The sequence below is a fragment of the Stenella coeruleoalba genome, assembly GCF_951394435.1.
Source record: "Stenella coeruleoalba genome assembly, chromosome: 12".
NCBI classification, from domain to species: domain Eukaryota; kingdom Metazoa; phylum Chordata; class Mammalia; order Artiodactyla; family Delphinidae; genus Stenella; species Stenella coeruleoalba.
Genome location: NC_137158.1, coordinates 68,398,271 through 68,415,473, shown reverse-complemented (window position 1 = coordinate 68,415,473; position 17,203 = coordinate 68,398,271). Strand labels below are relative to the sequence as shown.

General features: G+C 38.5%; 1 protein-coding gene across 1 annotated transcript in view; it reads right to left on the bottom strand.

Annotated features, from left to right (window-relative positions):
* ADGRG6 (adhesion G protein-coupled receptor G6) overlaps nucleotides 1–17,203 on the bottom strand; it is a 135,755-nt gene that overhangs the window by 66,700 nt on the left and 51,852 nt on the right. The window contains exons 3-4 of the mRNA XM_079939615.1: nucleotides 4,449–4,790; nucleotides 1,588–2,211 (exon numbers count right to left, since the gene is read on the bottom strand). Of these exons, the coding sequence (XP_079795741.1) occupies nucleotides 1,588–2,211; nucleotides 4,449–4,790 (966 nt within the window). The remainder of the gene's footprint in view (nucleotides 1–1,587; nucleotides 2,212–4,448; nucleotides 4,791–17,203) is intronic.

Here is a 17,203-nt window from a genome sequence, read left to right as displayed (position 1 = left end):
TATTATTATGAGTTTTTAATAATGGCCAAGGATATGATGAAAACAGGTCCCTAGACTAAAGATAATCACCCTGAACATAGGAAGTACACCACTGCCCTCTCCTCGCTGTTCACCATGCCACACCAAACACACACACGTGATTTTCTCAGTTCCCTTGCTGAGTGAAAGACTTCTTGGGAGTCCCTGAAGGTCGTTCTCTGTAGCTAATCTCAGAATGAGATGATGCTGGGAACACCACTAACTCTTACAAAGTTCCAGGGTCTCCTGGAACAGGAGGTTTACCCTCTTTCCAACAGCCCACAAGGAAATACCTCTCAAAAGACATCACATAACTGCCTCCCACCATCTTCAGGAGCACTAGGGACCACACGGAGAGATGGGTGGCCCACAGAGGGATAGGTGACAGGAGCCCCCCAGGCTGGAAGGGCAAACGCAGGTCAGGGAAACAGGGCAGGTGACCTCAGGTCTTCACAGTGGGTCCTACTTTGTTAAAAGTATTGGGAATGAAGCTCTGATAGAATTCCCTCCAAAGTCACATACAAATGACTTTTGAATATTAGGCCCCTTCTATCCCTCCTTTATTGACAGTTATCTCTGTGACTAAAAAAATATATATTATCAACACCTTAGATTTAGTCATGACATTGATAATGAAATTTATACTTTTTATATTTGACTCAGTCCTACAGTAAAATAAGGACTTAATTGACTTATGTACACAGAGAATAATTGCTAGAAGTTTATTTTCATATAATTTTTGTAACTTAGAATTATTTCCCTAAATATTTTGCAGTTAGCTCCTCAGAATAATATCACATTTAAAGTCTCCCAAAGAGCAACCAAAAAGACAATAGTATTTTTATCAAACAACAAATGCTCATTTTCAAATAAATGGAGAAAAAAAGTTAAAGAAAATTTATAATTCCTGATTATCAAGATTTTCCATAAAATGAACAATCTTTAATATTGGCTAAGTAAATACCATTCTTTTTTTTCTTTTTTTTTTTTGCGGTACGCGGGCCTGTCACGCGGGCTCACTGCTGTGGCCTCTCCCGTTGCAGAGCACAGGCTCTGGACACGCAAGCTCAGCGGCCATGGCTCACGGGCCCAGCCGCTCCACGGCATGTGGGATCTTCCCCGACCAGGGCACGAGCCCTCGTCCCCTGCATCGGCAGGCGGACTCTCAACCACTGCGCCACCAGGGAAGCCCTGTAAATACCATTCTTTTAGGTGGTGATTGTTTAAGTAATGCTCTGGAAATTTCATTCTAGGATGAACAAAGGTCAGCTTTTCACTGTATCATCTTCATGATTAAAGACAGTAACTTATTAATTTCTTTTGTTTTAGTCCTGGGGTTAACATTTCTATATGAGACGCAATAATTATACACAATTGTTTATATTAGGTATAAACCATGTGATATTTTATGATACAGGAAAAAGTTAAAAATGGTAGGACTAAAGCTTTGATTGAATATGTATGGCTGGTAAGCACACACATATATGTGTGTCTATATAATTTCTTGTTGACAAACATATTCATAGAACAATGGAAAAAAATTAAAGAGTGACTATGCCAGAGACTTACCACAGCTGAGGTTGCTTTCAGCTTTCAGAGCTAGGGTTGGGATATTCCAAAAGTCATTTTGCCAGTCCACCACATTCCCTTTCACATTGCAGCTGAGGTTGAAGAGGATTTTGGAATTCATGGCAAAATTCCAAAGTCGAAAGTTATAAATGTCCCCTTTTAGAGAGGCAATTTCATTTTGATTGGAGCCCAGCAACAATTTCCCATTCCCAGGAATAACTTTACTAATGGTAGAATCACATGAAACTGCCCCATAGTTTCTTTTGAAATTTACACCAACGTATCCCAAAGAATTATTCCAAACGATGCAGAGCTGCTCAAAGCTTTCTGTGAAAATATCTTCCTTATCTTTTACAGGTAACGCACTGTTTAGTAAGCATTTTGAGCCAGAAATAGATAGAAAGTAGCCATTCTTGGTCTTTCCGAAACTGAGCAATTGTGTGAAGGATGCATCTGAGTAGGAGAAAGCTGTCCATTCGTTGTCTTCCTTGCCAATTTTGGTTGCTTCAAAGCAGAGTGTGAAAGCTCTGAGCTCTGGAATAGAGACACTTTTTGCAAGAGATACCTGGTAAGTATCTAGTGTCTGGGGTAAAATGACCTTTTGATTCCTTAAGGACACGGCAACTAGGACAAAACACAGTAACAGATAAAGCCTGTTAACGTCAGACATGGACTAATGAGATGCAAAATGTCTGATACAGCCAACCCCTCCACACTCTCTACTAATTGACTTTTACCCACCCTTTGTCCCACACTCTCCTCTTTCTCTGTCCACCACTCTCTTTCACCAACCCAGTACCTTATACCCATAACAATAAGTAACCCCACCCATTTTTAACTCTAATCACGGTTGGCTCTCACACCTAAACCTTCCAGTTATAGCTGCCAAGGTGACAGTTTTTTTCTTTTTTTAAATCCCTGATTTGGGTGGGGGGGAAAATTAAAGAACCTACTGGTTTCAAGAAAGTTCTGTTTATACATTATGATTTTCAAAACTATGTTTCTTTTCAAATAACTTCTAAACATAATAACTAATAGTTCCATTTTTCATTAACTTTCACCCTTCTCAAACATTCCTGTGCTACCCTTTCCCTTCAGACACCCCATATCCTACTTGTCTTCCCCATCACCAGGCTATTTTAGGATCAAAGGCAAAGACAATTCCACTGAGGAGAGGGAGTCGGGTAAAAAAACAAACAAAAATGGCATTTTAAGCTATATTTCTTTTACATCTGGGCATGTGAGCTAGTTTCTGAGAGACAGTAAAGAGCAGTGGTTAAAGGGCAGACAGTGGAGCTCCCTGCCCAGCTCTCCCACACAGTGCCCTGTGACCTTGGGCATGCCACTCTACTTTAGCTCCCTTGTCCATAAAACAAAGGGAAGGGCATCTATTATACAGGTGGGCCATAGGAACTGAATAAGTTAATCCCCTCAAAGCGCTGGAGCGGTATCTGTGTCATAGTCAATATACAGCTATTACTGATTACTAATATAGATTACTATAATTCTGTGCATGACAAATTCAAAATAAAAATGCTTTAGCCTAGTCCTTCTGTGACATATCTAAAATTATTAAGTAACACAATGGATTTAGCTCTGTGCTAATATTATAGATATTGTGAAACATTATGTACTGATTTGAGAGAGAAGTAGCTCTCCCCAAAAATACTGTTCAATACTGGCTTCATATGAATACTAGTTTGAATATATTCTAATACATACCAAGAATAGCTCTATAGTAATAACATCATTTTAATATAATATTCTAGTCAAAAATTCACGATGGAATCTAATAGAATGATTATTTTTTAGTCTACTTCTTATATATAAAGCAGTTTCTAGATCTACTTACCCAAAGGGATACTTATACAATATGTAACCAGTATTCTACATGCATTGTTAAAACAAGAAGGCTGGAAGGAAATATGTCCATCAACATTTTATTAGTGGTTATGGCTGGGTGGTAGATGTACAGGTAATTCTAATTTGCTTTTCTTTTTTAATCTTCAAATTTCTTACAGTATTTTATAACCTTAAAACATTATTTGAAAAATTAAAGCATGCGTGTTTCAATTAACCACATATATATCTAATGTCAGTCACAAACAGTAAATAAAGCTGAAACCAAAAACACAATTTGTAATAATAATGGTCAGAATGGTGCCTTTCTCTTCTGTTTCTTTTTTTGATACATAACACCTACTTAAGCAGCTCAGAAGGAAAAAAAAAGTATAACTAAATCTCACAGTCTCAAAGCTTGAGATTTCCTTAAGGAAAGACTGGCTTGGAGAGAATGAGATTATTTAAATGTTCTGATATGCCGGAACCCGGGAAATACGTCTGATAAAAATATATTTCTTTCCTTCAATTAGCCATTTTCAAGGGGCTTTCCTCAGGCTCTGCTGTTTATTAGCTTCAGTTATACATAGCTCTTTTTACATTTAAATTTATATGTTTATTTCCCACATTTGTCCCCCTAGTTCCTGAAAAGGGCAACATCTTAAAAGCCTAAAATAAAAGGATTTCTAAATAAGAATGTTTTAAATGTTTGACGGAGAGATGTTAGAATTACAGATTCAATTATTAGCTGTGGGATATCTACAGGGTCTTTCAAGCAGCCTTTAAATGTTCTGTATATAAACAATATAAAAGAATTCAGCTCTACTGTAACCAGATTTTGGATCTGGTAACTATATCACTAATGAGAACGTTCAGAGAACACTAACAGATTCTTGCACTCAAATTCTAATCCTAATCATTCACATTCACATAAAAGAGCATAACCGTCTTCTGGTCCTCGTGTTTATTGTAGAACAGGCTAAATGAAACCAGAAGGTTGGCGCTGCCTTTGGTTTACATACCTCTGATGTAGCTGGCATTGAAACCTTTCTTCTGGATGCTAAAGTCACTTGAAAAGGACACATGCATTTCATTCGCACTTGAGTTAAATGATAGGCCTTTGGCAGTTGCTCCACAAAATTTAGTCTGGCTCTCTCCATTATCAAGGGATAATGAGTCATAAATGCAATTGGGAGCTTCTTCAATGTCGAAGTCATTAAACGTTATCTGAATGATATAGCCCGCGGGGGCTCGGAGGGTCCACATGCAAGCCTGGCTGTTGGGGTAGTCGTTAGGGTAGCACGGAGAAGTAAAGGTCCCAGAAGGGTTGGAGAGGACAACCCTGCAGTTGGCACATCCCCACGCTGCTGGGCAGACAAAAGAAAGACAGAGAGAAGGACTGGGATCAGAGGCGTGTAATTACCCAAGAGTACCACACAATGGGGACAATCAAACAGTAAACATTTTAAAATACCAAAACATAATCATCAACATTAAAAGGAAAATGAAACCATCTCAAGAAGAAAAAGAAAAACCAAGAGAGCAACAAAAAGTAAAAGAAAAATACAAAATTTTAGAGCACTGATTTTTTAAACTGGGGGCTCATAAATGCTGAGAATCTGATAAAAGTCAGGGGAACTCCCTCCAGTAAAGTGTACAGGGGCCACTGCCCTTGGCATACAATTTCAGGGAGTACATGAGGCCTCAGGAGGCAACACTGGATTTCACATAGGTACACTGACTCAGATGAAGAATCTCTACTCTACAGGCTAACTGAGCTGGGGTGGAGGGGATCTTATAGAACCATAAATGTAGAACAATATTACAAACCATGGAAGAGAAACAGGAAATAAATGTTTAAAGAGAAAGCTAGCTACCAGTACAAAAAATTCAACAAGTTATCTTCTGGTAGATTGTAGTTTTTTCTAAAATTCAAATAAACAGCATCACCTTGTATGTGTGAAGCACTTATAGTTTTGTTTTGTTTTGAATTTATTTATTTTATTTTTGGCTGCGTTGGGTCTTCATTGCTGCATGCGGGCTTTCTCTAGTTGCAGCAAGCAGGGGCTACTCTTCACTGTGGTGCGCGGGCTTCTCATTGCGGTGGCTTCTCTTGTTGTGGAGCACGGGGTCCAGGCACAAAGGCTTCAGTAGTTGTGGCTCGCAGGCTCAGTAGTTGTGGCTCGAGGGCTCTAGAGCGCAGGCTCAGTAGTTGTGGCTCATGGGCTTAGTTGCTCCGTGGCATGTGGGATCTTCCTGGACCAGGGCTCGAACCCGTGTCCCCTGCACTGGCAGGCGGATTCTTAACCACTGCACCACCAGGGAAGCCCAGTACTTATAGTTTTGAAAAATACTTTCACTTCTCCCGCTTGTTTATTTTAGTTGGTAATTATACACCTGTGCGATTATCTTATTTATTCATTCATTCAGTGAATATTTATTGAGTGCCTGCTACACGCCAGGCACTATTCTAAATAGTATATACCAATGAGCAGGAAAGACAAAGTCTCCGTCTGAATGATTCTTACACTTCAGTTTTGGACCCAAAGATAAACAAACAATAATGTAATGACAGATGATAATAAGAGGTAGGAAGAAAAGTAAAGCAATCAATTATTTCTCAAGTAGTACTTATCCAGGGCCTGGTCACCAGCTGGATCCAGAAACCAAGGTCTACTGTCTTTCTATTTAGTGATGCTTTTGAAATTAATATTCATGTTGTTTTTAAACATTTGTATAAATGTAGGCAGCAATGTCATTTATCCAACATTCTGGATAAATAAACTGTCATAAAACTGACACATACACTTTCTAAAAGTAAAAGACTTCTACCAGGTTAATGGAACTCACTCTCAACTTACTGTGTTCTTCCCTCTTTTACTGAGTTGAGTAGAATGAATATGCAATGACTTTTCTTGAAAACGGTAGTTAGTACAAGTATTACTTATTCTTCTATGATACAGTGATATATTCAAGGATTTAGATGTGTTATGCTGCTAGAGTTAGGTTTTTCTTTTTTCCTTTCCCTGTGGCCACCTTGTGTTATGCAGGGGTTTGCTTTGCCAATTCTGCTCCCCAACCATTCTTTCTAACTTGCCCTCCCTCTGGCTCTTTCTCCCTAAGTCTCCAACATCTTTTACAGGGCTGAGGATAGACAGAGAAAACAATCTATGATCATCAAGTGTTAGCCAAATACCTTCTCTTTTTTTTTTTTTTTTTTTTTTTTTTTGCGGTACGCGGGCCTCTCACTGCTGTGGCCTCTCCCGTAGCGGAGCACAGGCTCCGGACGCGCAGGCTCAGCGGCCATGGCTCACGGGCCCAGCCGCTCCGGGGCATGTGGGATCTTCCCGGACCGGGGCACGAACCCGTGTCCCCTGCATCGGCAGGCGGACTCTCAACCACTGCGCCACCAGGGAAGCCCCAAATGCCTTCTCTTATCCATCCCTGGAGCACGATGCTCCTCTCCTTGTAGCAGCTGGGTTAATTCCATGTGTGAGATTATTTTGTTTATTGTCGGATTCTCCCACTATTCTCTAGGCTGAACAAGCAGAGGGTATGTACTGTCATAGTCACCATCTTACCCCTCAGGAACTCACAGCACCCCTGCCACATGGGAGACCTTTGATAAAATTTGTTAAATTTAAGAACAAATAAATGAGTCACTTAAATGAAAGAAAACACACCTAACTTAAAGAATGACTAAGTACAGTATATGAAACTAAGTCAACCAAAGTCTAAGTCCAAAAAATGGCTGAGCGCATAAGGTCTGGGATATCTCTTTGGATGGGGTTTCGGGGCTCTTTTTTCCAATGGTTTCACTCACAGCAAGAGACTGAGATGAGCGGGGCCTGCCTCTCTGGCACATTTAGCTTTCTATGACTATACCTTGGGCTCAGGAGAGAGAACTAATCCTAGTAGATTAACAGTAATGTATCCAGTGAAAGGCACTGGAGATTATAAAAGAAAAAAAGAAAGGAAAATAAGATACGGTCTCTGTGTCATTCCAACATGCATGCAAGCAGCATCATTTTTCCAAAATGAGATGCTATCCCCTACATCCAAGACCCAGCTAACGTTCATTGTTGTCTTTATCATGATACATTATTTTTGCCAAATTCTTCCCTAGAGCTAATGAAAGGTATACAAACAAGTCAATCTGACAGATCACACTGACCATGTAATCTTGAATAAATTAATTTCTCTGTACCTCAGCTTCACCACTTTATACTGGTGGTAATAAAAGTGCCCCTCACCCATGGTTATAGGGAGGACTAGATAGATTAATACTGGAAGGTCCTGGAAACTGTACTGGCCACAGAGTTAGCACTATTTAAATGTTGGCTATTATTAATCATTACTATAACAAAATCTGTGAATCAATAATTTAAGAGAGAAAAAGTAGCACCCCACCTTAACGGAATCACTTTTTCCCTTAGGCACTCATTGTGATAGAAAAGAGAAAGAGAAGACACCCATAATAATCACTTAAAAAGCACTTAAAGCATTCTTCTATGTGATTCTCATCTGCAGTAGCTAAACCGCATTTAGAGATAATGCTACCAAATAGCGATTATCTTAATTGGATGAAATGTCAATTAAACTAGGCACAGTATCATGGTGTTCATTATATTTATAGATCACAGTAAAGGGCTTTCACATAGATTATCTCACTTGGTATCATAACAACCCTGGGAATTAGTACCTCCTCCCTCTTCAGATGACACGAATAAGACTATTATAGATTATATAACTTGTCCAAAGTTACATATCTAATTGATAGCAGGACCAAGGTTCAAACCAGCTCTTTTGAATATAAGTCTAGTGTTTTTCTAGAGGAGGAAAAAAGTTGCCAAGATTAAACAAAAGACACAGCAAAGTGATGAGCCCAAGTCTTGTTTTAAGAGACAATGCTTTTTAATGGGCAATTTCAAAGTTAAACATATGAAATTAAGTGTAAACACATGTTTAAACTTAGTGTAATCACGCTAACATTGATGTATTTTAAGAAACTAATTTTGAAATATTTTAGTAAAGAATGTTAGAGAGTCTAAAATGTAGTGCTTTGGATTTGTCCACTTGGAGCAATCAAATGTCACTGCTAATTGATTCCTACACAGTGAGCCAGTTCATGAAGAAATTAATTTGTTTTCTCTTAAAGGCAGGGCTACTTAAAAAGATGGCTACTGAAGTAGCCACTGAATGAGGGCTTGGTAAAACCAGAGTTAACATTTTCTAAAAGCGAGCCAACTCAAAACATCTGGCTCAAGTTGTTCTCAAAGACAGATATAATAACATATTCACACTCATAATTCGTAAAAGCAGTTTTCCGGTAATCTAAACAAACAAACCAAATTCCACCCTTGGTTCTTGCCTATGCTTGCAATGTTGAGTAATAATTTACTTCTGCATATTTTCACAAAACTTTACTCTTCAAAGAAACGCAAATCTGAAATGGAAAACCTCCCAGTTATGCCAAAGGCTATCTCAATTTATAAAGAACACTTAGATTTAGACTTAATGGAACCATTATCTCATTTTTTTTAAATCTGAGATTTGGATTCTTACTCCACCTTTGCTGTAAGTACTTCTCTATAAATCAAATACTATGTGCTTTAAAATCTAAGACAGGAGTATCAGATCCTAAGAGATAAATAGAAAGAGATCAATTTTAGCGGCTTTCAACCCACATCTGTAGACAAAATAACTGATTTTCCTATACTGTGTTAAGTGGTGAAGAAATGAATGTACTTAAATCTTTTTTTTTTTTATTTTGAATGTGTGTAAAACTGACACTAATAAATTTGCTGTAAAATCTGGCCGGTGAAAAAAATATCTCCAGAAAATTTCCTTTCAGTTGCCTGTTCAGTTTGCATCTATTCAAAGTCACTGTTTGAATTACCTATGTGAATCTATTAAATTCTAATCAATGAGTTGCTTAAAAAGGTTTAAAATATTTAGTAGCCTTGGTGGTTTCTGAAGATTAAGCCTAAGGGCAGCAACTGAGAGCTCCAGGATCAGCCTGATGCCTTAATCACTACCAAGCCAGGACAGCCACACACCATTGCTCCAGATCAAGAGAAATGCTGCCAGATATAGCATCATTGAAACGTAAAATATAAATAATACTTTAGATGCTGGCATGTGTTAAATGACTGATAATACACAGAACTGAATGACTTCATCAAAGTAAGTATTTAAATTTAAGTGATTTCAGGCCTCTATGCATATTTTTTCAGGATGGCAAGGAATCTGAAGGCAATCTGGCTGTGACATCTGCGTTTCTGTTAATGTGACAGACTTGGCAAGCATCCCCGCACTCCCTCACCACTCCTCTTCAAGCTCTGCACTCAAAGAGAGCATTGCCGTCCAGGGGAAAGTCACTCTTTCACCAAGGTTACGTTGTCCATTCCATTCTCCTGCTAGAACTCTCAGAAGCCAAGGAAGGATATCTGTTTGCTCTCAAACTCCTCCTCAAGCACTGGCTTCCCCAGGGTTAACCGGAAAATTGTCTGATTTCCCTCTGGGATGTTTCAACCTCAAAATGTTCTTTGGAAGCACCATGAATACGAAGGTACCGCAGTGACTTAGGCCTGGGTTCAAAAGTGTACCACTCTACTCGAATGAGTTCAATTAAGTCTGGCCTTGCTAGAAAACTAACAAAAAGTTGAAGTGAAGGTTTCTTGGTGAGGCACCATTAAGCTTGACAATTTTTTGAAGCTCCAAAGAGATTCATACGCACCACACCCTCAAACACATTTCTGTCTGTAATATTGTTAATGCTTAAACTTTGAATCCTGTCTTTCCATAATCACCTTGGCATGAAAACATTCCATATGTAACTGCAAAAGCTAATACTGTGGGGAGATCCAAACAAGTGAACTGCTGTAAATCCTTCTAGAGTCAGCTTATTATGTAGATATATATCCCTTGCAAGAGGATTAAACACACAAGCACACATGCATGCATTTGCACACACACCCACACACATTCTCATGGGAAACTATTCTCTCTTAAGTAATGGCTGAGTTTTTCTCCAGGTGTTAAAATAATAATAATAATAATAATCTAAAGGCAATGCACCATTTGAAACAGTCTACAGCTGCTTGGCCTATCACTTAATCTACCTTCTGGTTAATACATTCAAGTCTCTTATCCCCTCCCTTCCTGCACTGTAAACCCCTAACTCTGTATTAATCTAGCCATGGACCTTCTTGCTCTCTAATGCATAGACTTCTGAGCACTGTTGAAAGAATTCTCAAAATCATGCAGTTTATTTATACTAAAGAGGCTTCCAATTTGATCTTACTCATGCTCTGTAACATTTGATGCCTCTGAACACTCCCTGATTCTGAGTCTCTCCACTCGGTTCCTACTGTCTCCTTGCTCTCCTCCTGCCTTTCTCTCTGCCCTCTCTGAGCTTACCTCTGCTCTACTGGCCCTTAAAATCCTTGCAATTCAAAGTATGGGCCTCAGACCAGTAGCATCAGCATCAGCTGGGAGCTTGTTAGACAAGTGGAATCACCCAGACCTTCTAAACAAAATCTGTATTTTAACAAGATTTTCTGGTGATTTGCAAGCACATTAAAATCTGAAAAGCACTCCTTTAAGTAACAACATACTGCCAGAAGCTATTCACAATCTCCACCTACGCACCTGCTCCCAGGAAGATCTGCCTCTCCTACATCTCTGGTAGTTGTATTTGTCCCATGACCCCAGGGGAGGACCCCTGACCTGAAGGGAACCAAATCATGGGCTTGGCTACTCAGTCAGATTCCCTCTCTTTGAAGTTAGAGGCACAGATAATTTATTCAGAAAACGATGAACAATAGAATGACAAAGTTATATAAACTCAAAGTAGCAGCTTCCTTGGCCACTTGCAAACAAAGACACTGATGGGCAGAGAAAAGAGAAAGAGAAAAAAATGTAAGAACAGAGAGATGAGAGAAAACCAGAACTTTGAAGAGCAGAGACTTTAATTCTAGACATGCCATGTCCAGTCATCAACGGAGGAGCTGTTCTTTGTGGCTTCTCCTTGGATTCTACGACAAGAACTCTTACACCTACCGTGCCACTTCTGTTGATCCTGCATTATGGATTTCTGATCCTTAAAACCAAGTGTGCCCCAAGCCACTCCTTTATGGGGCTCTCCTCTCTCTTCAGCTCTTCTCCCCCATGTTCATTCTCTCTGGGTGATCTCATCTAAACATAGGCCTCCATTATGTCCAAATGCTGATGACATACATGGTCTAGTGCACACCACACCCACACTCGAGAAAGAATGTCTACTCAACATCTCCACTTGGATATCTCATAGATCCCTCAATCCAAACATCTTTCCTCAAACCACTTATCTGTGTTATAAGTGTTAGTTGTAAGAAAATCATCCAAGCTAGGACTCTGAATATCCCTTCTCTCTTCCTTCTTCCACACCCCTTAAAATAGTTTGTCAAGGGCCATGACCATATATGATTTTATTCATGGTTTTTCATTTATCCCCTTCTCTCATTCCCATGGCTACTTAGTTTAAGTTTCTTGTCTTTTCTCTCCTGGAGAAAAGCTCAGTAACTAGTCTTTTTGTCAATAGTCTTGTCACCTCCAATTCATCCTCCCCATCACTACAAGAAATATCTGTGAAAATGCAAGTACAAAAATGTTTTCTCAGAGAAAACCATAATTCAAAAAGACACATGCACCCCAGTGTTCACTGCAGCACTATTTACGATAGCCAGGTCATGGAAGCAACCTAAATGTCCATTGACAGATGAATGGCTAAAGATGTGATATATATATACAATGGAATATTACTCAGCCATAAAAAAGAACGAAATTGGGTCATTTGTAGAGATGTGGATGGAACTAGAGACTGTCATACAGAGTGAGGTAAGTCAGAAAGAGAAAAACAAATGTATGTTAACGCATATATGTGGGATCTAGAAAAATGGTACAGGTGAACCGGTTTGCAAGGCAGAAATAGAGACACAAACGTAGAGAACAAACGTATGGACACCAAGGGGGGAAAGCGGGGTGGGGAGTGGCATGAATTGGGAGATTGGAATTGACATATATACACTCATATGTATAAAATAGATAACTAATTGAAAAATAAAATAAAAAAATATTACACCCTGTAGCTAGCATTCTTACACTGTTTCTAATTTAAACACAAATAAAAACAAAATGAGAAAGAATTGAAAAAAAAACTAAAAATATAAAATGTTTTCTCTAACTTGAAATCTTCTCTGAAATCTAACAAGACAAGCTTCTTTGAATGACACATATAGCATTACATATTTGTCCTGTTCACCCTTTCTAACTCATCTCTCACCATCCCCCCATAACCATTCACTCAGTAAATACTTGTAAAGCATTTATGTGCCTGGCACTGTGCTGGGCACTGGGAATACAGTTGTGGGCAAGATATAATCCCTGATGTTATGGAATGTAGAGATTACTACAAATACAGATAAATAAGTAGATTGTGATAATACAATGTGAAAATTGCTCTAATAGAGCAGGTAGATGAGTGCCATAACCAATGTTTAGATTTCGTAGAAACAGAGCCATTCCTAACAGATGAGAAAGAAACTGAGATCTGAAAATGCAGCAGAGAAGTGGGCCAGTGAAGAAGGGAAGCAGAGGAGAAAAAGAAGAGAGGGTTCTGTGCAGTAGGGTCAGCAGGTTGCAAAGGCTTGTGGGTGAGAGAGAGCAGTAACTTAAGAGTTTAGTTTAGCTGAAGCAGAGTGTGCAAAGTGGGGAGAAACATGAGATAAAGATGGCAAGATAGGCAGAGATTAGATTCTACAGGATTTTGCAAGCAATGCTAAAAACTTTCTTTTTCAAATGTAATAAAAGCAGTAGGGAAAATAAAAAGGTCTTAATTAGGGGAAAGTAAAATAATCAGATTTGTATTTAGCAGATATTTTTTAAAACCTAACCCTTGTACACATAAACAACACAAAATTACCAGTGAACAAAGACTGTTGTAAGAATCACAGCAGCCTAACCCAAAGGGCTGACGGATGACAAGAAGAGAGACAAAAGACAGCAAACCATCCTGGCAGCTTGTTTGTGGAAAGAAAAAAGCAGTTACAGTGGTAAAGGAAGATTAATTCTACAAGGATTCAGTGAATCAAAGCCTAACTGTTGATGGGTAAGATAAAAAGGTAGCAAAGTGACCAATGTAGCATTTATCGAAGATCTGTCTTACTTTGACGTATTATTACCCCTAAAAAAGAAACTGAGGGAACTATAAAAAAATAAACACTCACCTAATGTTCATTTTACTTGAGAATGTCACAGAAAATCTTTCCATATGGACTATCTAGGCAGCATTGCAGGGTAAAACTGGTTTATGTTAGCATTAACCAGAAAAGTATTGGTAAATATTACCAACATAAGTAGAGAATGTCTTAGCCTAATAAAAGCTAATTATAGTTCTAATACCCATGAAGGCAATGATGTAATTACTGGCTAAATAGCGCATGACTAACTTCTTAAGCACATGAATGCAGCTAATGAGATATCCATGTAAAGTACTAGGACTGTACTTGGTTCAAAGTGAGATGCTCAAATCATATTCATTTTTACTGTTGTGACTGTGGTTGTTATTTAATAGCAGAGCATGTTAGCCATATTTCAGTTTGTTCATTCATTCGTTTATTCATTCATTCATTTATTCAATTTTCTGGGCCCCTACTTCCATTCATTTTCAGTTTTCTTTTAAATATCTTTACATATGTTTATCAGAGGGTGGTCAGAGGGAAGGTAGGATTAAAAGGTCCTTGTTATGTGGGTGCAGGTAAAGTCCCTGAAATTAATAGCTACAACTAGTTTTGCTTTTACAAACTTGCCCTCCTAATAAGTTGGGAGAATATATTGGGAAGAAGACAGTAGTAGCTGAGTAAGTGTATATATCTTAGCTCACATTTTCCAAATGAGCCTTTAATTTGAAGACATAAAAAAACCAAAAAACACTCAGGTTTGTACACATAATGGAAGCAGTTTAAATAGTCAAGGTTTGGAGCAAAGCAAATTATAGATGCAACTGGCATAATTTTGCCCCTTTACAGAATACTTTTTAATGTAAACATCTTAGTAATAAGAAAGAGCTGATGTAAAAATTACATAATATAGATTTTTTTAATGTTTTTTCGTTAAAACTTTCTATTTTATACATAAATAGGTTGCTTACAACTGTTACCTGCCTTAAGTTAATCCATCACAGGAATTAATTACTTTTCAAAGTATTTATATAATGTTGACTTTGCACATAGACCTCAAGTAAAATACATTAGAGAAGTGTGTGAGAGAGGGAGAGAAAGAAATAGATTATCTCAAGATATTTTCAGTAAACTCTAAAGTTGAACTTTAAAAAGATTTCTTCTAGTCCAACTCCTTTCTAGCTAAATCACAAGGTCTATCTGATAAAAAAAAAAATTGTTACTGTTGTGGGAAAAAAACACTGTAGCAAGAACAATAAAAAAATCATTGTAGCAAGAACAATATGCTTATGAAGCTGAACTAGAAGCCTTCTCAAGATCCTTTCCAGATCTAAAGTTATACCTTTCAAGGTATTTTTTAATGTGAATATAAGCAATATAAACACATATAAAAGTCATCAACCCGTCTTCTCTGGAGATGCAGAGAAATAAAAATAACAACTGTAATAGCAACTAGCATTTAGTGAGTGATTACTTTGTGCCAGATGACAGGGGATTAAATTGCCTTTATCTTGAAATAATCTATGGTTGTGTGACTATTTGGGATATATTGCAAGTGGATCACAGTGGGTTCTGCCCCTGGCTAGTGACTAGCCATTGAGGTCTTGGTTTCCACAGCTGAAAGAATGTCTCTTATGGTTCTAAAACCCTAGTATGAGTGATGAACTTAGGGCCTCGCACACATCAGAGCTTCAACTGCTCCCGCCACTAGGAAGAAACTTCCAGGAGACTCATGAAGATATCTGATGCTCCCCAAGGAAAGGAGTATGCCAACGTACAGCTCAAGATATTATGAGGCAAGAGGGTCTTTTTGAGTATTCATGAGTCTCAGCTTGTTTGTGTTATTTGTCCACTTCGGAGCCATGAATCAGCCAGTGCAGGTTGAATGCAAGTAGAGCTAATGCTCGGCAAACATCCTGGCTTCTGGGATATATTCCGACTGCTCAAGAAATTTCCACATCTTGCTAACAGTACTTATTGTGCTATTTTGAATATTGCTGGCTTAGAATTACAGAGCAAGCTGTGACAGATTGTGAAGATTTAGAGTGTGGTTACATCAGGGAAAAAAATCACCTCCTTTCTACTTAAAATAGCTGCTTTTGTGTGTTCTTGATGCCTACCAACTTACTTTACAAAAGAAAAAAAATCATCTATTACTTTCATAAAATTAATGCACCTATTGAGCAGTGAGGTTGAACCTTGGTTTGCCACACCATTGCCAAAATGTTTATCTGATTTCAGATTGCACTGGGTCGGGGACAAGGCGATGTAGGTGTAACGCTGTACAGCCTCTGGCCGGTTATGCATATCCAGGCAACTCAATCAACTTCTCCACAGTTAAACTGCTTCACCTCTGCCCTGAGGGAGCCTCCACATCAATCACAAGTCTGCAGCAAAAACACTGGAAGAAGTTCATGAAGTTCACCAAGCTGCATAATTATAAGTTTCCAGGAGAACATAAAAATCTACTTGCTTACTGTTTTCTTTCAGCCAGCTTTATTTTTAAACTTCAGAAAAATGGGAGAGTGACTTGTTATAGGTGGGGGAATAAGGTCACACCTGCAGGCAAGCCAGAGAGGAAGCCAAGCCACCAAAAGTGGGTGGGCTGGTTGGCCTACAGAGCAAACAGGGCAGCGTGTTTCCAGTCGGAGGTGCAACCTAAGAACAGAAGTTGGTCAGTGTCTGAGAGGGCTGAACTGGGGCAAACCTCTCCGTCGCTGGACAGTGTCAGAGTACTCAGCCTGCACATAACTGTTTCACTCACTACTGAGGGAGCTGAGCCATCATTCGAAATGTCTGGAAGTTGCTTCTATGCTCTCGATCATTTAGCTTTGCCGTGTTGTTTGAGGGAAAGGGAAATATTATTTTAACATACAGATTCCTTTCACGATCCCATTATTATTATTTTCCAATAATAATAGGTATAATATTATTCTGGTTCAGTACCAGGTATCATGCATAGTTCAGTCACCGCCCCCCTTCATCAAAATAACACTGATGCTTAGGCAGACTGAGCCCCAGGGATTATTGAAATGACATTAAGGAAGTCCATCTTAGAGAAAAACTGAAAGGGAAATTTCAAACAATGGCGATTTGGGATTCCAATATAAATACAAAGCTTTAGAAACACATATATCATTTTCCCAGGGAAGGGTATATGGTGGGAAGGCTATATGTCATTTTGGCATCAAATCTCAATCCAAAAAAGGTGAGAAACTTTAGATTTTTTGATTCTTTAATAATGAATTAAGTAGGAGATATCTGGATAACAGATCTTTTCTGAAAATTATTTGCTAAGATAATCTGAGTAAAATCTCTACTCAAGGAAATCAAAATGATTTTCTTCTCCAATATAATTGGCTAACTTTCCATTTGGGGGATGAGTAAGACATCAGGCATTTTTCTGAAGGACCACCCAGCCAGAATGGTACTGCTCTAAGTAGAACTGCTAGCTTCACTATGCAAAATGAGCCAAAACAAAAGAAGTTTATTGAAATTTTAATGAAAGTTAATATTTGCTTGTAAAGCGATATTAATAGTTTGCATATAGATGATTT